This window comes from Haemaphysalis longicornis, unplaced genomic scaffold (assembly GCF_048455015.1).
Source record: "Haemaphysalis longicornis isolate Haplotype H1 unplaced genomic scaffold, Haemaphysalis longicornis Haplotype H1 scaffold_1, whole genome shotgun sequence".
NCBI lineage: Eukaryota > Metazoa > Arthropoda > Arachnida > Ixodida > Ixodidae > Haemaphysalis > Haemaphysalis longicornis.
In genome coordinates, this window is record NW_027526203.1 from 420,905,345 (window position 1) to 420,929,973 (window position 24,629).

Below are 24,629 nucleotides of genomic sequence, written 5' to 3' on the forward strand. Positions count from 1 at the left end.
GTTCTGTGTTATACCCTCCAGTCTACTTTCCACCTCCCAGCATTCTAATCTCCTTTTAGTCATCTCCCCAGCTTCGCAATTTATGGATGGATAGTATCCATCCATTGGATACAATTCCATTTTAATGCAATGAGTCAACCCATCTATGTGCCCTTCATACAGACCCCCCACATCTTGTCGTTTTCAGTATACTTTCTTTCTTACAACACTCTTTTCAAACAACCTGCAATAAGCCTCAAAAAGCAAAGCACTACCCTTGGAGTTATCGTAGAGGTTTCTTTTCATACACTGCACTTATTTGTCTTGCACACCTCTACCAACATTTTTTAATTTAATTTTTTTTCCTCCAGTTATTCTTGTGTGCTTCTTTAGTCACCTTGACTGTCTTTGATCATCAGGCCACCTTGGCATTCTTAGGAGCACCACCTACCAGCCGTTAGAAACAAATGACCGGCCAGACATACAAGCCAGAGGTGGTGTCTCCCCTGCCCCACTGCCGCAGGCAATCTGTGCCCCATGCGTGCGACCATAGTAGGCCTTGGTGGGTGGTGCCACAAGTGGCACCACCAACCCAACACTGCAGGGGCTCAGGCAAAAGAAGCAGGCACACAAGCCGTACCTGAGCTGAACATGTGTTTGTGCTCACATTTTTTAGAGCAGAGTCATACGACCATCAGGCACAAAAGCCAAATAAATGTGAATCATTCTAAATGGGGCACATTAGGCATTTCTGAAAGTCTTTACTGCATGCGAGTGACGCGTGAATCTGCAGAATCATCTTAAGCGCTTGGGTGTGTGTGAGTGTGTGTGTGTGTTTGCACGCCTGCCTACATCAGATGACCGTGACAGTCAGAGGCGGCTTGGCAAAGTGGCCGCTCAGACTTCTCACACGATGGCCGACCTGTGGGGCGACTAAGTACATACAGATGGCTCCTGAAGATTTTCTAATGCAAATAAACTGACCAATTTTGAAAAAATTAATATAAAATCTTTACAATCAGACACACCAAAGAAGAACGACATACAGATGCGCTTGTGTGTCCTCCTTCCTCGATGTGTCTGATATCAGCAATTTCGTTTTCCGTGCTGCCATGCACCAACTAACCCAACTGCATATTCTATTCAAACTTACCAGTACTTTTGCATGTGTCCACATCTAATGTAGCCAGAAAGCAGCCACAAAAATATTTGCACACAGCAGTCTTTCCGGTACAAAACTAATAACTCTTAGCACTCATGGTACCTGCGCCATGCAATAAAGGAGATTTTGTATCTCACGTGGCATGTTTTCTGATGGCCCTCTTGAAGAAATCTGATGTTTTTCATTACTGGTGGAAACGAATCTTTCCCATGGGGTGTAACAGCTTTGTCAACATGCATTCACGACCAGCACAAAATTCCTTTCTGGATCAGCATACACAAGGCCAGGAAATCCATCCCGAGTTGAAAACCAAACTTGGCAGCAAACACTTCATGACATTCACTTTATTACAATCTAGGCATCAGAACTTGTACTGGAGATTCACTACCACCTTATGACTCACAGTAGGAGCCCTGATTGCAGAAACTGGGACGCACTAGAATCGAGGCCGCCATGCTTCGACAAGGAGCTGCCATACAACAAAGATGATTCAGTAAATAAAGCCTCCTCGCACAGTACACCCCCTGAAGTTTCCCCGAAGAAACACTACTAAAACTGTTCCAGACTGCCTGAATAGACAGACTTGATTACAGCCCCCACAAGACCTCCAAAATACCCATGCACAAAAATAAAACATGCTGGAGAACAGCTCCTGGCATTCTGTGCTAATTTGAAGAGCCATCATCATCCAAACTGATATTAGACCATTGGGGGTTACCTTACAGCCCGCAGCTAGAACTCTTATAACAGAAATAAGGAGAGGATGCAGTAGAATGAAGCACAGCGTGCTTTTTCTTTTCTTAAGAAACAGTACTGCACAATGAAGGGCCCGTAGCAAATTGGCTCACAGTTGGGAAACTGCATAGCACCGCTAAGTGCAAACTTTTAACTGAAAATTGAGAAAAAAAAAAAAAAAAAAAAAAAGAAAGAAAGAAAGAAAGTGTTGTGAACTGTTTGCACATGATAGGACTTTGTACAGCGGCAACGACAATAACACCATTTTGAAATAAAAAACTAACTGCGTTGACAAGACACCTTTTGATATTTTCAACCGATCTGATCAGTGTTCCGATAATCCGATAATCACTGTCAAAAGCATAAACCGGACCATTGAAAGCTGTCTTCTGATCTACCCTTGGCGTTCTGATCACAAAAACCAAACCCTCCCAACAATGATGCACCATAATTACAAACAGTACACTCCCCCCCCCCCCCCCCCCCCCCACCTACCCCCTCCCCCCCCCCCCTTTTTTTTCAGAAGCAGCGGCCCACTCAAACTTCACCCAATTTTCTACTTACAAGATACAAATTTTCGCAAAAAAAAAAAAAAATGCATTTTTGCTACAACAGTGAAAACAAAATAGATCCTAAAAGGACATTTCCGGAGCTAACCACCAGATGGCTTTACTTATCTTAAAATGCCTCAAGCGTGATGAAATTTTGAATTGAAGTTGATCCAAACAACCATTGTTTAATAAGCATGGAGTGAAATAGTCAGACGGATTTTTGGACGCGAAAATCAGGAAAAGAAAAATCAATGCCTTTAAACAGCCATTTTCGGAAAGTGGAGATATTTTCTTTCAGTCTTCTCAATTTAATGTTGCAGCAATGTACATTCGAACCACCACATCAATACAGCCCCAACACTAACACAAATTGTGGATAATTTGATGCCGAGTGACTATTTTTAACGGAATCTGCACATCTCATCTCCAAGTGCAATCTCTGCCATTTTGCTCTCGACACAAGCAAAGAGTCTAGCTGCTACAGTTCCTTTTCATTTATGCGCTCTACACAAAAACAAGCAGTGAAAAAAGTTTAGATGCGTGGTCTTATTGGCAACTAACTCATGATAACTACAAGGCGCGATGCAATGCCAGTGGAAAAGGTTCATGTATCATTTGGTAGACATCATGACAAAGTGGGAATTCGAACTACTAAAAATGGGTAGATGTACAAGAACTGGTATAAAATTTTTCGTAAGGTTTAAACAGGACGCCGACAATCACTAACTAGAAATATCGAGCATTATTACAAGGACGATCCTATTCTATGTGTCCAGCAAGGACAGCTGGTCAAGAAGCCACCAAAGAAAAAGTAGGCTTAGCAGACCACCAGCCTGCAAAAACACTACAGATATGCCACTGACTCCAAGAGATTCAGCTGTTTTTAAACTAGCTGTCAAGCAAGAAAGAAGCCAACAATATCTTGTGGACAAAAAACGAAGACACTTAGTGCACATGAGCATGCATCAAATGCAGCAGAAGAAAAAACAGCCTGTTTAACTGATAAGGATACCAAGGCATGGCCTGACTCGCAAGACTAGCTCTGTTACCATGCCAGCAAGTGAGCTTTAAGGACTGAAGTTTAATGTGGTAGTGAAAATTAATAGATGTACAAAAATTGGCGGATGAATTTTCAAACCAATACTAGTATGAATTGCGAAAATACAGCACAGCTGTGCTGATGCTGCGACAAGAATGCAATACTACAACACTGTGATGACTAAATGCTGCGACACTGAGGTAATGATGTAATGATGACTCGATTATGGCACGACATTTCAGTAAAGAATGCTGTACTTGTAGCAAACAGTGGACTTGCCTCCAATGCTTTCGTGATTCATTTCGAAGTGCGACCACAGCCAGATCCTTATTCCATCCGTGAATGCGAGCTCAATCACGCATGGAATCACCACTCTCACAACTTCTCAGCAATGAACTGCTTCCAAGGAGTCATTTCAACTAAGTACCGCAACTGCCTATGTGACCTTTTATCAACTCCCCATCACAGCGGCATTACCACACTCGCCAATCTGCAGCACTTGCTCGCTTGCGAAGGTGACATGGCTGTTGCGACGCACTGTTCGGCAATGCAAGTGCACTCATGTTCTTGCTGTATCGCTTGTGCGCGCAATCATAGACGCTGTTGCTGAGTGCACCCAAGCACGAAGTAAGATAAAGAGGAGCGCCGACTGTGGCCCAGAAAAAAATCATTGGCGAGGGACGATAATGTCCCTGCACCACCGGGCGCCCCGCTCTCACTTTGCTCTCTTCCTCTTTCGGCCCCCTCTCGTCGTCGTGCCTTTGTACGTTGCTCTCCCCTTGCTCGCTCTCCGCAGCGGCTTGTTTCCCTTCACCGCGACACCTGTCTTCTAACATGTCAAACTGTGCGCGCATCTGAGACGCGTGTGGAATCTAAATCACGGTGTGCGGCCACAATGAGCGGCGGGGTAATCGCACACCGCCACATATGTGACGCCTGCTTATTCTCTAACAGGGAACGTTTAGTCTGGAATAATCAAGGCGGACTGAAGAATATCGATATAGCCCAGGAGATCTAAGATGAAATCGTACAACGATGATTTCAGAAGCACCACTCAAGAAATGTGCCAGAGTAATATCGCACACTGCAACATGCAGTCTAACCTGATTTGGCTTACATTAAAGTAGTACAGCACAAAAATCGCTCTTTCTTGGTCGCCCGCTACTCTGCTGCGCGCTTAACGATTTATGCTTCTTCTGCACACACGCAACGTTTACATCCGCAGTCGACATAGGCGTGTGGCAACGATGCGTACAGTTCCACACAAGAAATTTACGGCTGCCGCCAGGCCATGAGTATGGAAAGGCGCTGTCAGCGTCATTACGCGAGCAAAGAATTTCGAACGCTATCTTTGCTTCAACCCTTGTCGTAACTTACGGCCCGATGTTCACTGCCACTGTGCGGTCATGTAATCTTGTCGATGCCGCCAGCGCATACCGCCACATGCATGGCTAAGCAACGTGTTCTGATGATCTGGTTTGTGAAAATAAATTTGTTCTAGAATAAAGAGCGAAGCCGGATAATGACCTATTCGCTTCATAAGAAGTGCTTGCGTGTTTTCTAAAATTACATTTAATTTAAATTTAATTAAACTAAATTTGTAACATGTGCTGAATCTACACTGTCTGCCCCCTGCGTGTCGTACCTACGTGTCGTAATTAACAGCTGCACAACGAGTTGAGGGGTCACAAGTACTCAGAAATTAGAGAAGGAGGGGGAGAAGGCAAGTAGTGTGTCGAAAAAAGCGTGGAACATATTGGTACTAAGTGGAGTTGTGATACAGCTGAACAATTCTTGAAGCCTCCCCCGTGTGCCCCTGGCGTGGTTGTTTTGGCACTACTCACAACTAGCCTGAGTTAATGAAAGAAGCAGCTGTTCATGCAATTCAAATCGTTAAGTTGATTTGAAACTCAGTGTTACCTTCAAAAGCACCTAGCCACAATCAACATTTTTCAAGCAGCACTCCGCATTTTACGTGCGCTCTGCACCAAGGAGCAAGCTGCTTTCTGTGTGGATGTAGTTCTCTGGAGCGCCGTGCGCTATACAGTAGCGTGGTATGTAGTACTAGTAGTACGCATAATGCAATGCATGCTGTCGTATGCAGTCACAAAGGAAAAGAAAAAAGCTCGGGGCTACACCCCCGCGTGATACGAGCAGAGATAATACTGAAAAAATTCGGCACGTGAGCTCACTGTTTAGCATTCATTCCAATTTTGAGCCAGCAAGTTTAGTTTACAATTGGTGAGAAGGTGGAGAGCACTTTTAGAATCGCTATTTGTTAGAACTAGTTGGCTTCTGTAATACATGTAGCACACAACGGAATTCCTATTCACCAATTTACGGAATGTAGTGTCATTCGTGGCCCGAAGTGCGGAAAAGGAAGCGTTTCTCTAGCGGCCAGATGTCTGAATGTGGTCGCTAAATTTCGTATTCTTGTTCTGCAAACAAATCCTTAACGTATCTTCGCCGTACGACAACTTAATTCCGTCGGGTACCGGTTACCCAGGAGGTGCTGTTGAGCCAGTTAAAAAGGCCCGCAATGGACGCGAAGCTGCGCCAAACGAACCGCCTCCGAAGCAGACAACAAATTCAGCCGGAATGCACCTCACCGTCGCGCTCTGCGAACTGAGCAGCTCCGGAGCTCAGGAATCGCTGCGCCATTCGTAGCGCCATCTACACTGTGCTCCGCAAGTAAGGGACATTAAGGGCTCGTCGGAGAAAGTGAAGTTGGCGCTCCTGTTTACCTTGCTCCGTGCACCCAAGGTCATATGCCCAAGGTTACATCTCCACTGTTCCTTTAGTAGCCGTCACCCAGTGGACGATAACATCTCGCCAGGGTCTTATGGTGCACAATGGGATAGAGTGGTTGGCTGACATCACCTGATCTATTACGCCACTAACAGCTACGCTGTGAAAGTGGCCACGTCGTCAGAGGTGCATGCACGCGCTTGTCAGTGCTGAGCTGGTTCACTACCAGCATTTCTGCCACTATTGTGCATGATTCAAATTACTGGGAGAGGGGACGAATGGTATCAAATGGAGGCACAATGAAAAAAAAGGGGGGCGCAGATCGTAGTAACATTTTACTTTGCACAAGACTAAGCAACAGTAATTTTCTATCTCTAGCAACATAAATGTTCCACAAACACGCAACTTCTTTTAAAAACCTTCACAATATTCCAAAGCTACATACACCAAAGAAAGGTTCCTTCTAGTAAAGAGATCCAAGTACCTTTTCCTGTAACATGGCTTAAAGTTTCAAGCCCTAAAAACCTTGGCCAATTTGGTCAGCTCTTAGAAAAAAGAAGCTGGTGAAGTGACCAGCAGACCACTAGCTTTGGTGCAGTGCACTCAGAAAGAGCATTAAAGGGTGTTTCCTGTGTTGGTGCAGCAAAGAAGGCTGACACACTAAGAATTTGTAATAGATTGCACAAAAGCCCCCTCATGTTTATGTTCAGATTGGAATGCATTCACATTTTTCTTAGGTGAGAGAGCAATTCTCAACAAATTATGTGCCCACTACAAAACATACTTTAGTACTGTTCTATAACATATCCATTTACAGCATCATATTTCTATGCTTTCTCAATGTTCCAATATGGACCCATACAGTCAGGACTCGATCTAATGAAACCCGATCTTACGAATTTTCCAATTGAACGAACGAATCCGTATTCCCCGCAGGTGCCTATACGGCTCAAATCTTTTATGAACTCAAACAAATGAAATAGATTCCCACCATTCCCGATTTAACGAAGTATTTCGAGAAACCGACGCACTTAAAAAGGAGCAACTTCGATTTTGTTGTGTCAGAACACCACAGATCACTGCACCATGTGAGAAAAAAACAAGGCATCTGGTTTCCTTTTTTGCGGAGCTCTACGAGATAAACACAGCAGTCCCATGGCCGCAGACCACAGCGTCCCAACCAGCAAGCGTTTTCCACATTGCAATCTTGAAGGGAAAGGACGCCCTCATCCATGCTAATTCATCCGGAACTGCGTCTAAGAAAAATAACCGCAAGACCACCCCGCACGAGAAGTTGGAGGAAACCCTGTTCACATCGTTTAAGGATATGAGAGCCAAGAATGTTCCGCCCAGAGGGGAAGTGGTACAACAAAAAGCACTCTGTTTCGCACGTCTGCTGGGGTACGACAACTTCAGGGAAAGCCCCGACTGGCTTATTATTTTTAGCACGGACTTTTAATGTGTTGCCAAATTATCGACAGGTAAGCACCCCGGCCACCGTGGCCGCCGAAATTACAATGTCATGGTAGCTGTTTTAGACATCAAATTTATGCAATCACTGCTTGTAAAATGAAAAATCCGTTTTTACAAATTTCTCGATTTAACCAAATAATTCGCAGACCTGATGACTTTGTTAAATCGGGTTTTAACTACACTAGTTGCAACTGCTTTTTCTAAAACGTATAGTAGGATGTTTTAAAGGGGTACTGACACCAAAACTTTATTCTATATTTATTGCCTTTGTGGTGCTTAATGGCCTGGCGAACCCGAAACAGCACTTTAAAGACTTGAGCATGCGATGATTAATTACATTGAACGACCTGAAAATCGCCCGTTTCAGTTTCCTGCACCTCCTGCCCGGAGGGCACATATGACAGAACCACGGTATGATCGCACCATTTTGTGCAGACATCAGAACACTGCGGAGGCCGGTGGGGGCATTGTTTCAACCGCCTTCCGCCGAAGCTAGCTGAGCTGCCTGAAGACGTTAGGCCTATCGCTGCAGCGGAAATTCGGTGACCGCTTTCAATAAAAGCCCAGATGGCGACTTCTTTTGCGGTTTTTTGGCAACAGTGCCTTCCCAGAACAAGCCTTGCCTGTAGCTCTGGCGACATGCATCAGTTTGTAAACGTGCCAGCACCCAGTCGCCGCTCACCGGGCCGCGCATGCGAAGTGATGTCACGTGTTTCTGACGAGCGTTGGAGGCAAACGGCTACGTTACTTCTTTTTGCTACCTCGGGGTGATGTCACGCCGATGTCCATTTGCTGCGCACCTCTCCACATGCTGTTCCGTTGATGCGATAAATGAGACTGAATGGAAGCATGTTTCACATATTGCATGGCGCTCATATTTCAGCCAGGGTATTCTTTTGAGTAAGTGAAGCGAACTTGGTAATAATATTAACACTGAAAGTTGGTGTCAGTACTACAGTGTCGCACTACAGAGGAAGTTCTCTGGCCTTACATTTATGACAAGTTAAAATTGGAGCTACGACCCGTGCTAAAAGCTTGACAACTGTAAATGTCTCAAAACAGCATTCACCATAGTGTCTGCTAGGTTGTCTGAACCAATTAAACAATTAAAACTACAAGAAGCTCTTTAGTCTCACCAAATAAGCAAAGAAAGCAAAAGTACATTGGCAGGACAATGCATGAGTGTACTCAGATGCACAGGGTACTTTCGAAGACGAAGTCATATATCATAAATCCTTACTGGTGCTAACTAGCCAGCTAATCTTGGCACACACGTGTCAAGATTCATCAAGATCACCAGACGGAGAGGCAGATTTTGAGGTCCATGCAACAAGGAGACTGGCAACGGTGACAGCAGCTAATTCACCCGATACAAGTAAAGTGAATCGATGATGCATGAGCCATCAGCTTCAGTTCATTAGATGAAGAGATGAGCAGGCCAGTGCACAGCACTGACACAGGGATGGGCTATTCTGGCTGCCACTGGATGGCCTTTGTGCAAGTCGAACACACACGCCCCCTTTCCAAATTAGACAATGATAGAAAACCTGCAGTGTAAGAAAAGGTTGAGCTTCTTCAAGACCGACAGCCAGCCGTTCCCCACTACAGAGCAGAAAAGTAGCCCTCTAAGTGAGTCCCATGTGCCAAGGAGGGTTGCACGCTGCCTGTTAAGTCAGACAGCACGAGTTGTGAGTGGAGGGAGGATTAACAGGGGGAAGGAAGGGATAAGGCAAAGGATACTTAAATGTGCAAAACAGCAATCTTGCAGGCTTACTGCAAACAATAGTGGATCATATAGGCTTACAAAATGTGGCGAAACTCTGGGCAATCCGTACCCCCGTTTGTAAATAGACGGTTGCTTCTGCTGCCTCTGCCACTTGGCAAGAAGCCACTTTGGAATTCAGCTTCCTCTATCTAATATCTGTAGTTTGAAATTCCCTCCCTCTTTAGGCCTCATTCCTTTACTGCTTAGAGTTACTGGCATCCGGCATGTGCGCTGGAGCCAGACTAGGCCAAGCAAAGGCGGCAGGGAGAAGCAAGGACTGACCACTGGGTGCAGGCCGAGAGGTCGATTCCAGTCAGGGCCCGGCAGGTACGCACAGCAGTCCTAATCAGAGTCTGGGGATCGCTGTCCGGGTTGGGCCCATCGAGGGACAGGGACCAGGGGCCCCCAATGGCCACCGTTTCACTCTTGCCCTTGAGCCCCACCAGGAAGGACAGCACACGGGCCGGATGCAAAGCAGTGCCCGACCGAGACTCATCTTCGGCCAGGGCGCAAGTCTGCTGGTACAGCTCCTCCAGCGATGGGCTCGAGAGCAGCATCACCTGTCGAGGAGGAGGGGAGGGGGGGGGGGGGGGGGAGGGGAGGGGGTGCTTTTAGTCACTCTCGTTGCCCACCCCAAATGTACTACTCCATCACTCCATAGTAGGCTCTAGCTGATAAATAGGACAAAAACACTATAGTTACCAAGCTTTTTCCTGGTTGGTGCTCTTCCCCCATAATCACAGAATCACAGTGCAGTTTGTGGGAACATTCTTGATGCGCATGCAGTCAGGCCCAGCCCAGTTCCTGGAGGTGGCCATGTTCCAAATCCCTTGCAGGCCATGAATGGCGCTCCGTCCCCAAAGTCCTGTAGTGTACTTATTTGCATGACATGCAAATGAGGACACCAGAGGGCAGCCTCTCACTGGTCTCCCAGTGGCACCTCCTTTCCAGCACATGCCAATAGTGTAGAGACCCTTGGAAATACAGTCAAACCTCGATGTAACGAAGTTGGTAAAATGTGTAATTTACTTCCTTAAAGGGACAGACAACCGATTTTTGTCGAGTATATATTCTCTATCCCAAATGAAAGGGCATCACTTAAAGCACCTTGACGAGAAACGGTTTTGCTTATAATGCCCTAGAACTTTTTAAATCGAATTTTTTGATCTACGAGTCGTATGTGTCCCTCCCAAAACTAATGCTGGCAACCATGACATAGAGTAGCTCGGCAACATACTTTTGTCTGTATGCGAAATAAAAAACGATATTTAAAAACTTGTTCCCAGCTAAAAAAGTTTGAATCGCAGGCTTTCCTGTTCCGTTATGTGTTTTTTTAATGCAACGGTCTATTTTGCACGAATGCGCCATCTGTTGGGATAGACGATAGGTAGAATTTGGCTTCACGTTGTGGAGGCGGGAAGTTCGATTTTCTCCGGGCGCGACGTTTCTTTTTTTTTTTTTTCTTTAAGCTGCCGTTGGCTTATTTGGAAACTGAAATCAAATATTTTGGCAGAACAAACGCCCCTGACTCAGGCAGAATCGTCAACGCTCCTTCGCTGGGTCTATTTACTGAACGCTGCCGTTGATTCCGGGCATGGAGGCTCAGTTAGCCACACTGAGAGGCATGCTGAGAAGCACCCAGCGACGGCAGGCGGCGTGTCTTTAAAAATTTCAGAATAATGTTTAGAAATACATATGCAATTTAACCTTGTACAAATACTTGTGTTAAAAGGTTTTCAATGCGTGAATAAACGTTTCAGCAGTTACAGTAGCTGCTAGGTTTGCAGGTCACGTGACAGGGACACATATTGTAGTGTCAAGTTTCGACACTACGAACCGCCACCCTTCCGATTTCAGGAAGTTTGCTGCCAAATTAAAATTATTTCCGCCAGTTTGTTTGGAAATTGCTTGTGGTTATCGGGCTATATAAAACGCTGGCTTTCATATGAGCTAGAGAACATATACGCGACAAAAATCGGTTGTCTGTCCCTTTAAATTGAAACTTTGCTACAATCAAATTCATGGTTAAAATGAAGTGTTAACCGTGTGAAACGGTTCCTGCAAACGAAAACGTGGTATTCATACACGGCTGGCGCACTGTGCGGGCATCAGCGTGAACCGCATGAAGCGTTTTCTGCACGCAAAAACATGCCTTGTAAGCCACAGGCGTGCTGACACAGCCGCGGAGACCACTCGCACTATGTGGATAGCTCCAGCGACCACTTATAACTGCTCGATGAAATGCAACACAAGGGGGCAAACGAAGTTGTTAATGCAGGAAAAAAGCTGATAATGTGGGCGAAATTTGCACTGTAAAACATCATACGCGCCACTTAGGAAAGCCTCCGCGGTGGTAAGCCTAGCCGTCTCTGGTGGGGCCAGCCGGAATCCTCGAGCACTTCGAAGCTCCCACCATAGGGTGCGCCATTGGCGAAAGACATCAGGCTCAGCCCAACGCCGTATGCAGCGCGAGTCACTTTCTGGCCGAGGCAGAAGCCGCCGCCGGCACGCAATCGCGGACGCGGGCGTGAAAAAAATGCATGCGCAAGGCTCACAAAGACTTACAAATGCTTTGCCACGCACTTGCTGGAACGATAGAACCCAACAAGCATGAGCGAACTCGAACGAAGGGCAAAGCGACGGCACGTGGCGCGCCATATGCAGTTTCTAGGTAAGAAGCTTGTAGGCAAGGAGCTCGCTCACGGACTCCATGACTCGCTGCATCTGCAGCATTTGGTGGCCCGTGTTGCCGTTCACATTTAATCGAGACCCTGTTTCAGCGCTCGTGTCTCCGAAAATCTACTTCTACAACCAAAATTTCATACCTAGTTCCCCATGACACTTCGTTAACTGAAATTTCGACAAATGGGACTTTGTTGCACAAGGGGTGAAAATACATGGTGTGCATACACTGGAACTTAAAAAAAAATTCCATGGTTCGTTACACCGAGGTTTGACTGTACTGCCGGCACTGGTCATTGGAGGTACCTTGTCCTTATGGCCTCAATTACAAGGCAATGGAGTCTGAGCCCATGCACAATGCTGTGGGCAACAGTCACAACACACTTGGGTATTATACCTGTATGTCTACGGCAATGAAGCTCAATTTTGTTGCCCAACCATTGGAGAGTGTTTGCAGTGCATGAGCATTTTAACAACAGTGCTAGGTGGCTAGTACAGATACAGTTATTGCTCTAGCATCACAGGCTGGGGTCTGTGGGGACCCTTGTTTCCCTACGCCTTGCCTGCACATGTTTTCGCGAGCTGGTAGCCGCCATTTTGGGTCGTGTCCTCTTCATAACCCCGCGCGACGCGCCGAACCAGCTCGCCGCGAACGCGCGGCCGAGGGCGCGGGGGATGGAGGACCAGTATGCCGCCTTCCTTCGCGCCACCCTCTCCCTGACCTGGGAAAGACCTCCTCTCCCCTCCGAGCTGACCTGCGGGACGAACGAGCGCTCCGCCGGGGAGTCGACTGGGCGATTTGGTCGGAATCGGTTGGCTCGGCAGTGCCTACTCCGAATGCCCCGATGACGGTGAACCCAGTTGGCTCCACGGACTCTGCTGAGAGATTGTGCCCTGATCAGTCACACGAGATGCCTCCCCTGCTCCCGTGGCCGTGATGACTGATATCGCGGTCTAAGTCCCGCAGCTTGAACGAGCGACAGGAGCCACTATCTCCCCGCAAGCGATAGTCGTGTTGTCTGGTATATGCCCTGTATCTGCCAGGCAATAAAGCCTCACTTTGGATTGCCGGAGCCTGTCTACCGCATGTGAGTACCCGAACCCATGCATGAGTCTTCGGATTCTGCAGGGCTAGTGTACGGCGTGTAGCGTTCTCTAGCGAAGCTAGCCGGGGTCCTCTGCTATCCCGTACGTTAGCGCACAGGTCCCATCCTTGAGATCCCACATGCTGATCAGCTAAGTGTAGCTGCTAGTAGGGACAGCAGCAGAACTCGAATGATGCTACTCCAGCAGAGATAAATTTAGAAAGATTATGTGGAAAAAATGAATGCTCCAAAGCCACTGGGGTGCTGAGTGATGTAATTCCCAACAGCTAAGGTTTGCACCACTTTGGCAACCTGAGGAAACATCACAGCTAAACACCATGGACAGAAGCCGATTCTCTTTTCCCCCATTTTTCTCCTGTACCTAAAGCATGAACTGACTTTGGCTAACAATGTCTTCAGTGTCGCTGATAATTGCTGACAATCAAGTCTGTCGCAGCCTTAACGATGCTGTGACCTCGTTGCTGCCTTTACGATGCCGAGACCTCGTTGCTGCCCCTCCCTGGCCATATTACAGGGGAGGAAGGAAGTGAGGTGCTTCAGGTGCTCCACTGGAACACTGAGAGGCTGGTAATGATGACGAAAATTCATCGGGACATACCTACACATGAATCCGAGACCAGGGTTTTGTCATATTATATGATGAAAATATGTCAACAAATTTATCCCTCCACAAAAACAGGGCACTGAAATTAATTAATCAGGAGAAATCACTAACACCAACATACTTTGTGCTATTCCTCACAAGAGAGTTGTTCCACTGAAGGTCTGTCTGGATGAAATTTGGAGCGCACTGAAGCAGCCCTAAGAGCCCCACGTCCTCACCTTGGCACTGAAGGAGAAATTGACGTCTGTGGGGTCCAGGACAGCCGGAGGACACGAAGCCGCTGGCTGAATCGTGCCCAGCACACTGGCTGCTGGAGGACAGGTGTCCTTGGGAAGGACTTGGAAGCAACAGGGGTAGTTGAGGCCAAAGGGTCGCTGCAGTGGGAAGCACTCTTGCCAGCAGATGTGAGCGTGGAAGAAGTCCGACGGGATGTACATGTTGGGGTACCGCTTGCGCAGGTCCACCACCCCAAGCTCTCGCCTGAAAGCAGAAGAGAGACACTGCTAGATGCCATTGCCTTTATGCATACTCTGACAGTTATGCCACGTTTGTTCGTTATAACCACGTGCTCATTATTACTGCGGCCAGTTTAAGTAGGCTCGACTAGATACAGTGGAATCTCGATGATACGATTCTGGGTGATACGAATTTCGGGATGATACGAATTTCCGAAAAGTCCCGGCGAAGTTGCATTGTTTGCAATGGGAAAAATTTCGGCTGTTACGAACGGACCTGCGCGGCCCGGCGGATGATACGAACGAGCCGGCGAGGCGCCCGACTGCCGAACGAGCAAGTGACGGCTCTCTCTCCCCTGTTTGTCACTCTTTCTCCAGAAACGGCTGGGATGTTGTTTTCTGCTTGCGAAAACGCGCCGCGCACGCCCTACGTGCGCTGACACCGCCGCGAAACCACGCGCACGCTGCGCGCGGCGCAGCCGGCGGCGGCAACATGGCGCCGGCTTCGACCGCGAAGTGGCGCGGGCGCCCGAGCTACCGCTTCTAACCGCTCTTTAAAGTGCAGCTCAAGGCAGACACGAAGTTGCTTGTCCGGTAAAGGAGCTGATAATGCATGCGAAAACGGTACTATAAAACATCATCCGCGCCACTAGTGAAAGCGCCCATGAAATATTTGCCGGGGTGCTAAGCCTAACCAACTCCGGCGGAGCCAAGCCGGCTGTCTCGCGCGCTTCGCAAGTCGTCAGGCTCCTCCATTCTGCCGCGCCTGTCGTGCGTCATTTTCTGACCGAGGTAGGAGCTACCGCTGGCGCAAAATCGTTGATGCGGGCGTGAAAATACAGCGCGCACAAAGCCGAGGCGCGCGAATCGCGTGCAAAAACGCACCATGCAGTTCACGCTTGACTGTTGCGGCGTGTAGCGAGCTTGGGCACCGTGAATGAGGAGACGATGCGCGAAGCTTTACGCGCTCCAGAAAGGACTGTTTTGACATGGGGGTTAAAAAAAGCAGAAAAAATCCCAAATTTCTTCACACGAAAGTAAGAAAAGAAACAAACGGAAACTTTTTTCATTGCTCAATTTTTTTGTCTGTGTTGGTTCATACGAATTTCGGATGATACGAATAATTTTCGCGGTCCCGCATGATTCGTATCATCGAGATTTTACTGTATTATCCACACCACATCAAAGCTAAACATTCTTCCAAATAATTTTTTTTTGCTAGATAAAACAAACAAGCTCTAAGAGAGTGTTGCCAGATGAACCAGAACTGACACACCCCATGATTATAAAAACCCAGATCCTTGCTTTCTGGCCGATTGAGCTCGTTTTGCCATTTATTCAGACTCCAATGCCCAACAATTTCCCCAGCGTCCCCGTCCTGACGCAATAGAAACAGAAGAAGCTCGCTCAACTGGTCCAGGCAGACTGCAGGGATGTCCACCACATAGCGTGGCATCATGCGGGGCTTGCGCCGAGGCGGCGAGACGCCCACGCCAGCCCGCCGTGGGGGCGACAAAGCATGCTTGCGAGTCAGAGAGGATGAGGTGCTGTTGCCATCGTGGTCCTGCCCTGGTCCTCGGTAGTCCCGGTCAGGGGACTGAGCTGGGCCCCGCAGGTCGCGGTCTCTTTCTCGGTCACGGTCGCGGTCTCTCGATCTGCGGTCCCGAATGGGTGACCTGGTAGAAAAGAAGGCAGAACAGATCCCTCTGAGGATGCAAGCAAACAAAGTGTGTATAGGATACACCACTTCAGATCCCTTCCAGGATGAAAAGGTATGCAAGGAACAGAAGCCTGTACAGGATACATCCCATCAGAGCCATCCCCATGAGCGACTACTTGTATGTTTTATTTTAGATGAAGTGATTTTGCATGGCACAACTAGTATCAGCTCATTTTTGCAAACCTCTCGTATACAAGTGCTCTGCATAGGCGAGTTCAGAGACGATAGCGTCACGTATATCCCAACTGCCTGATACAAAACTACAGTTGCCCTTCTATTGTACAAAACAAAGAAATTCAGCATGATTAGTGAACATACAGAAAAAGGTGACTGCTGATACAAACCTTCAAGCCAAATACAGCAGACTCCAGTTAAGACCAACTCTGTTAAGACGTACTCTATGGTTAAGATGAACAACACTTTTGCTCTCTTGTAACGTCCAATGCAAAAAACCTCCACTCAGGATTAGTTTCTGATATTACGAACAAATTTTCACAGTCCCTTCAAGTTTGTCTTAATAGCACCAAGTACCAATTATAATTCGCCACAATTCAGAATGCGCAGCCTTAGGGTCTCCATGAAACTGTTCCATACCTATTTCTCTCTGGTATCCGGTCTGCGAGCCTGTCTTGGTTGCGATCCCGGTCAACAATCCTGTCGCGATCACGATCCAACAGGCGGTCTCTCTCTGGTATCCTGTCCCGGTCTGCCATTCTGTCCAGGTTGCGATCAGAGTTTCTATCAGACAGCCGGTCCTGGTTACGATCGTAAGGCCTGCGGTCTTTGTCAAAATCACGACTGCTGTTGCGATCTCGGTACCGGTCCCGCCGGTCATCGTGGCGCATGTCACGGTCTCGTCGAGTAGGAGAGCTGCGCCTGGTTGCACTCCTTGCATTACTGTTGGCTGCACATATCACGAACAAATCAAAACAAAAAAATGAAACAGAAGGACAAAAAATATTCAGTCATGAAATAGTTCCCGAGGACACACAGTTGTATGCTTAGCAAAGGGAAAAAGTATTTGCTTTGTACACATGAAAACAAAAAATGAAACAGAAGGACAAAAAATAGTCATGAAATGGTTGTTTCTGAGGCCACACATATGTATGCCTAGCAAAGGGAAAAGGTATTTGCTTTGTACACAAACAAACTATCTTATTGCTTTTTATTGAATTGTTTTTAAACTATTTTGTATGCTTAAAAGAGCCATGAAGAGAAAACACACGTTTGGTTCATTCAAAAGATTGTCTCGTTAGAATCACACTGACACCACTTTTAACGTAAACTTCGCTCAAATAAGCTACATAATTAGGAAAAACGGGAATGGTCATGCGACCCACCAGCTCATTTCCCGCAACAGAACCTGTGATGTCACATGGGCTAAGCTCTGCGATTGGCGGAGGCTGGCAGAAACAGACGCAAATTAGGTAGAGCTTACAAACTAGACGAACGAGCGATTTGCGCTTAAATTTAGGGCACATTCTTTACAAAGCAATAAGAATGATGGGACAAACAGTGGAAGTTACGAAAGCACATGTAAACATAGAAGTACTGATGCGTTCTGCTGTTCGTACTGCGCACAGCATGCTTTGGTTTAGCTGCACAGCACTACGGGGCTTGGGGTTGTCTCAGACGACACTGGCCGATTGACGCAAGCAACGGTGTCTTACGTGACCCCATTTGTCGAGCGAGCACTGTTTCAGGGAACGAATATTTTCTCCCAGAACAAAAACAAGCCAGGTTTAAATGCGGGCAAAAACAAACCAAACGCTTGCCACGGTATGGTGGCGCCATCTAGGTTACGGAACGTAAAGAAACGCGGGAACAAACCCACACCGCTGTACAGGGTGGAGACAATTTTTGAACGGTCCCGTGCCGCCGCAATTGGGCCAACTGGCTCAACGCGTTATTCTTTTCGTTTCCCACGAGACCTAGCAACGCGAAACAGACAATATGATTCAAACTTCTTCAGTAAACCGCGTTGCGGCGATAATTTTAGCGCGGTTTTGACACAATGACTTGCTTCGGCGGCGAGCGAGCAACCGAACATGGCGGCGCCAGCGTTACGTGTCTCTACCCTGTACGGCGGATGCGTGAATGAAGGTACTCTAGGCTGCAGAGCGGTCGGTTCCTGTTATGTCACTTGGGACCACGAAAACGCACGATTGAGCGGGAAAATCAAAATTTTAACCTAAATTGTTTAATTTCTCAGTGAATAAAGCACCGTTTGTATCCGGACAAGCGCTGGGGGCACTATAAAACACGAAATCTTTCGAATAAAACCAACTTGCATTTTCTCTTCATGGCTCCTTTAAGTCTCATCAGGTTATTTATGAGTAAACCAGATTAATTGATTGATTGATTTTGGGGTTTAACGCGCCGACGCAACGCAGGCGATGAGGCGCGCCGTAGTGGAGGGCTCCGGATTAATTTTGACCACCTGGGGATCTTTATCGTGCGCCGAAATCTCGTACACACGGGCGTTTTTGCTTTTCGCCCCCATCAGAAAAGCGGCCGCCGCGGCCGGGAATCGAACCCGCGACCTCGTGCTCAGCAGCGCAACGCCTTAGCCACTGAGCCACCGCGGCGGGTGAGTAAACCAGATTAGATTTTCCTGTGAAAATGCAAAAGAAAAAGCTTCAGCAATACACTTACCATACTCTGCCCTATGTCGACTTTCTGTTCTTTCAAGCAGCTGACTATAAGAGATCTTTTCCCCATCAGAACGGCTGCTCTTGTTCTCTGCAAGATAAATATTGTGAAGACTAATAAAACCCAGGCACATTTTGCAGTTCAGTGTAAAGGGTGTCCTTACAGTAGGCTAACAGAAAGCACACACAGCTCATTTATCAAGGGCATATATGCCCAGTTCACAAGGATGGGTAGGTGGGCTAGTAGGTGATGCATAATAAAAGGGTTACCAGCACACGCAGACGAGGACATAAGCGCAAGAAACGACAGGACAAAGTGCTGTGTCCTGTCATTTTTTGCATTTGTGTGCTCGTCTGTGTGCGCTGGTAACCATTTTATTATAAATGCCCAGAGCATACCATCATGATGTCTCTATGGCTTCTTATCTATTTCCAACAAATTTATAGATTGGCTTCTAACTCAAACAGCTCCTACAGAGCACACTTTAAGGGGAGACCCTGGCCTTCAGTTCCACCTGATTGCCAAAATATCAATTTTACTTGCTATTTTTACTCATAATCTGCAAGTTCTAAAAAAAAAATACTTGCGAAATATTACAGTCGTGTCATGTATCTGAACTGAGCTGTTGTACTTCCAAGTCCCCTAAATGACTTTTGCCTTCTTTTCTAAGGTTGGGGCATAGCATGTACACATATACTAGAAAGGAGTTCTTAGCTTCAGGGCACTAAACATGTAATTTAGTGATTGTTGATTGATTATGAGGTTTAACGCGCCGACGCTACACAGGTGATGAGACGCGCCTTAGTGGAGGACTCCGGATCAATTTTAACCAGCTGGAGATCTTTAACCACAGGCACCGAAATCTCGACACACAGGTGCTTTTGCTTTTCGCCTAAACAGCCCCTGCAGCCTGGATCGAACCCGCAACGTCTTAGCCACAGAGCCACTGTGGCGAGCTGCTTTTTTAAAACTACCTTTTTTTGTTATGGGACCAACTGTTGCCTACAGTATTTTGGGATGTACTGGTCATATTTGAATTTCTTGTGGCACTCGACAGCTTATTAATTAGGTGGCACAATAAAACTATAAAAATACAACACTTATTGGCATGACTACAAAGTATTCTATACTTCATTTCATAAAAATGTTACTACTTTATACTTTATAACACGGTAAGAAGATATAGCAACGTCTGCAATGAGAAAGCCAAAATAAAAGCTGTGGTGTAACTACACTATGTGGTCCCTATAAATCCAGAGACATCAAGTATTGCACTATTTAGCACCTACCTAATAAAAATTATGAGCTGAATGGTATAGCAAATGTATTACACAACCCTCCAGCTTATACAATGTAGACAAAGAACAGCTTGTGTATTCGTCCTCAGCATGTCAAACGACAGAGTGCAAAAATTTCAAGCGCACAGGTGAACAATGAATGAAGACGGCTTATGTTGGTACAAAAGTCAAGAAACAGCCTTTGCACATGGACCTGGAGATAACACGTAAAGTGGTAGCACGAGCACTCAATCACAATACAGACAGCCCGATTAAAAATAACACATCTGGAATCAAAACCAGATTGTAATATTCATGTAATTTTGTATCTGAAAACCCAGATTTTTTTTCTTTTCTGTTGAGGGGGAAAGGGTAGATAGAAAGAGTGGAGCGGAAAAACAACTTTTCCCGTCCCTGCCGTTTCGGCACTGGTGACCGATAAACAACCCAATTTGCACAACTGTCAACTGTATTGAGCTAAATTTCAAGGTTACCAATATCTCGATGTTGTCTTGGTACTGTGCTTGGCCAGTGAATACTGGTTTTAATGTGCACTGGTTAGATAAGCCATGTTTCACTTGGTTTTGCGGCAACCGATGGGCGTGGTCGCCCTATGCAAGACCGGCAACGTACGCGGTGGCTAATTGCTCCACCACGCACCGGACAAAGACAACGATAAAGTGGACCCGATGCACGGGACACAAGCGGAACGTGATGGAGATTGGGACAGTGGCCCAAGACAGTCAGTCCGCTAGCCAGGACTCTGGGGCACGGACGCTAGAAAACGTTGTTCCTCGGGTGGTTGGGGGCCTATCATGGTAGCCATGGTCGGCGGTGCGAACCCATAAGCACAGTTTATATCAGATTGCACACATTTAAGCAGAAAACAAAAACTGCTTCACGAAAGCCGCTGCCCAAAATCTCACAAGGTTGTCCAGCAAAAGAAAAGCGGAATCCCGATCCCTGTCCTCCCAACCAACAAAGGCATGTTGTCCCCTACTCACAAATGTGAAGAACAGCGGATTGAGAAGGAGTGCATTCATGTGTGCCAGTAGACCTCCCTGCTTTTTCTATCAACAAAACACCCCCCTCTCCCGTTTTCCTTCTTTCCCTCACAGAACAAAATTGGCTGCATGAACTTTTCCGTGGCATGTAACTCCAGTCAACTCAGTCAATTATCGTTTGATTTTAGTTTATTTTAGCTCAATTCAATATCTGATAGGTATGTATGTTTGAGAAGCAAATTTGATGAGCTCTCAGTAATTTTTTTTATCTCTGTGTGGGTCTCTCGAAGTTTTCTATCAGGTGTAAACTCTGCTCACTTTGCAAGTAATGCACCAATTGGGAATAAAAGGTCAAAACTGATTCATTATGTCTCGTATTCTCATATTAGCAAGTTGATTACAAATGGAATTAGGCAAAATTAGCTAGGACAAAGCCAACTGCAACAGAGAATCTCGTTAAATAAAACTTAAGGGACCAGTGAAACCTGTTTCACTGATCACCTGCTTCAGTGCACAGGAACGCTGAGAAGTCTTGTTAAAATGCCAACTAATCCCTCAACTGATCTTTCATTTAGTAATAAATTTAGTCTGTTTTGGCTCAACAAAATTCCTCTAATATTTGTGGAAAATGTTGTAATTAACTACATCATGCCACTATTGCAAAATTTTGTAAACAACCAGGTGCCCCAAGTAGTTGAACTGCCATCCATCAGTAGAAGCAACGAGAAAACGGCCCTGCAGCCAAATAACAAGCCAAATAACATTCTGCCTGCAGCCATCTCGCGTGTCTACTGCAGTGCAACTTGGTTGACTGAAAATGTCAGAAACTGCGTGCACGGAGAGCAAGCAGAATGGGCTGAAGTGAGAACATGTACATGCCTGTGGTATAATGGCAGCGGGCAATGAGGCGGCGACATGCCAACATGGCACATGACTGCACACCGAGAGGTTACTGATGCTACAGTTTGGTTCAACTTCTCACGTAGTCTACTGCTTTCGTGTACACCACTATTTTTCATAGTTTTAGGGCAACCCGGTGCACTCGCATTCCCCAGGCTTGGAAAGGAGCCCCCCTGAGGCCTCACTAGAGACCATCTGACGAGGGATTTTACGCTCCGCACTAAAACACAGCACTTCTTTGACCCAAACTTTGCTTTCAAATGACCAATACTACTTCACGATGGGAAGCTCAAATATTAGGGCACATTGGAATCGCAAGATATGAATTTGGTTTTGGTCGTTTCAATGACACTTGACACACACCTGAAGAGCTCACGGAATTTATGTATTGTGTTTGTGCTGCCATAGCTGCACTGGTGTTCGCTGGGCTGCTTGCTGCAATTTGGTTGTTCAGGCGGACACCAACAGAGGCATTCATCTGCATCAAAGAAAATAGGAAAAGCATATATTGTTTTATTCAAACTACTCTCACCCTCGAAATTAGACCAGCATACATTGTTTTATTCGCTCTACTACTCCCGTCCTGACGTGCCATCAGTGCAGGGTGCATTTGCAATTTCTCCTAACATCCTAACATCTGAGAAAAAAAAATACACTTTTGCTACTAGGAAACCACTGCTACTTCATTTTAACATTGTTGTGCTGACACATGCTAAATGAACTCAATCGTATCAAATAGCCATCTACGCTTTCGCTTCTCATGTGTAGTGAGTGAGCATCACTTCTTGTTATGTCACTAACTTACGTTACCAAGTTTTGGGCCGCTGGGTTTAGTGTTGACCAGACAAGATGAATGCCGAGTTATGTCACAGCGTTACATTGCCAAGTTTTGGGATTCTGAGTAGAGCATTGACCTCGCAGGACCACAAACCAGCCACATTTCTACCTTTCATCACCCCCCTTTTTCCTTCACCCTTTTCCTTTCTGTCTTTTCTAATTCTTTTCTCCATTATTATGACTAAAAACCTATATTCAGGCTTAACATTAGGCAACGTTAACATTGAGTTTAACGACCTGCCAAGCACCGTCCCACTCACTGTATGTCAAGCTGTGGATACTGGCCGATGGACCTAAAAGCAAAACATTAGGACTCGCACCAGGCTGTCGCATTTCAGTGTCCTCTCTGCTACCTTCGCCAGCAGTTCGGCTCTCAGCTACGTTCTTCTGCTGCACCAGCAGTTCATCTTGTTATGGTTCATCCTTGTTATCACACTTGTTCCTTCACCAATGACGTGTCACAGCCAACGAAGAAATCACACTGGCATACACACACTCACACACAATGGGTATTTTGACAAGTTCCTAACTTCATTTCGAGGTTATGTAGATCTTGGTGGTGGTGCATATTTCACTGAGTCAAGTAACTCGCAAGTGATGCTCATGCATTAAAATTGTGCAATGTAGACCCCAAGGTCCAAGCACTGAGAAACACTTTCATTAGCTCATGTAAACAGTGCCTAAACTGACGTTGTGATCATGATTATGGCGCCAAACAAGGAGTTTAGTATAGTACTATTTACCTGATTTGCCAACAGCTGTATACGATAGGCGTTCCATTTGAATGGCATGTTTGGATTGTAAGAAGCCTCTACAAGCACTCGTTCACCAACCTTGGGCATGGTTCCCTTGATGGCACTGTGGTAGCAGAAGTAAATCACAGCACAAATAAAAAACACAGCCAAACCAGCAAAAAAAAAGCTTCAAAAACTGCTGCCACAATGTTTTTTTTTTTTTTTTTTTTTCAAACTTGATGGCAGAGTTTGCTAGAAAGCCCAGCACAAAAAATACTTAAGGCTTCCGAATGCAAGAAAGATGATACGGCAACTTTGGTCGTTAATGTGGTCATTGATGAAATAAACTGCTCCTGTGCTCTCAATTTGTGACCCCCTACTCCACATGAGAAAAAATAAGAAATAAGCGGATATGAAAGAGAAGTGCCAACCTTCTTACATTGCCATTTTATAGGCAAAGAAAGCTTCTCTGCTGCCACACTAACACTGGGACCCTTTATCAGCCCTAAAGTCACCTCGGACTACCGAAGCAATCTGGCATTTGTTTTTGCACATATTCCTAATGCGTGGAAAATACTTGGACTGCCTGCAAACTATCCGCAGTTGAGTCTGCGACTGTAGATCAAACAGCTCTACTGAAAAACCCACTGTAATGTTTCAAGAGAATGCACTCGCCCTCAACATAACCATACCACCTTTGGGGGCAAAACATCTATTTGAATAAAAACCCAGAGATCTTCTATCCTACAAATCGCATTAGCTTCAAAGCCCATGAAGCTTCTCTCCGTGAAAACTTCCAAAGGCCCGTCCACAAACTTGCCAGTGACCCAATTTTGAACAAATGGAAAAAAATATATATATATATCTATATATATATATATATTTGGCGTTGCAGACTGCCGGCATTTCTTTCTGTATTTCCTAACGAGCCCCTCATTTCCAAACCCTATTATCGTGCGAAAGCTTAGCGAGGGCCTCGGTTCTGGCAGCCTTTATGCCAAGGTAGCATAAGAGGGTTTCCCGCCAGTTACCCGCTTATGACAGGCTGTAGACGTTCGAGTCACGCCCCGGGGGTTGAAAAGAAGGTCCCCTTCTCCCCGTGTAGTCTGAGTGGCGCTGGCTACCACCCTCAAGCGTCAGATACAGTTGTAGTAAATATAAATACCCCAGAAAGAGAAGGAGAACATAGTCGCCCAGATAGCCGAA

At 46.2% G+C, this 24,629-nt stretch overlaps 1 protein-coding gene across 6 annotated transcripts in view; it reads right to left on the reverse strand.

The window, feature by feature from the left end:
- Window positions 1–24,629, reverse strand: part of LOC144155640 (cell division cycle and apoptosis regulator protein 1-like) — a 67,173-nt gene that overhangs the window by 32,063 nt on the left and 10,481 nt on the right. For all 6 annotated transcript variants that reach the window (XM_077687218.1, XM_077687220.1, XM_077687215.1 and 3 more), the window contains 7 exons: window positions 23,433–23,547; window positions 22,216–22,330; window positions 18,675–18,761; window positions 16,614–16,923; window positions 15,712–15,975; window positions 14,063–14,324; window positions 9,735–10,012 (listed from right to left, as the gene is read on the reverse strand). In XM_077687218.1, the coding sequence (XP_077543344.1) occupies window positions 9,735–10,012; window positions 14,063–14,324; window positions 15,712–15,975; window positions 16,614–16,923; window positions 18,675–18,761; window positions 22,216–22,330; window positions 23,433–23,547 (1,431 nt within the window). The remainder of the gene's footprint in view (window positions 1–9,734; window positions 10,013–14,062; window positions 14,325–15,711; window positions 15,976–16,613; window positions 16,924–18,674; window positions 18,762–22,215; window positions 22,331–23,432; window positions 23,548–24,629) is intronic.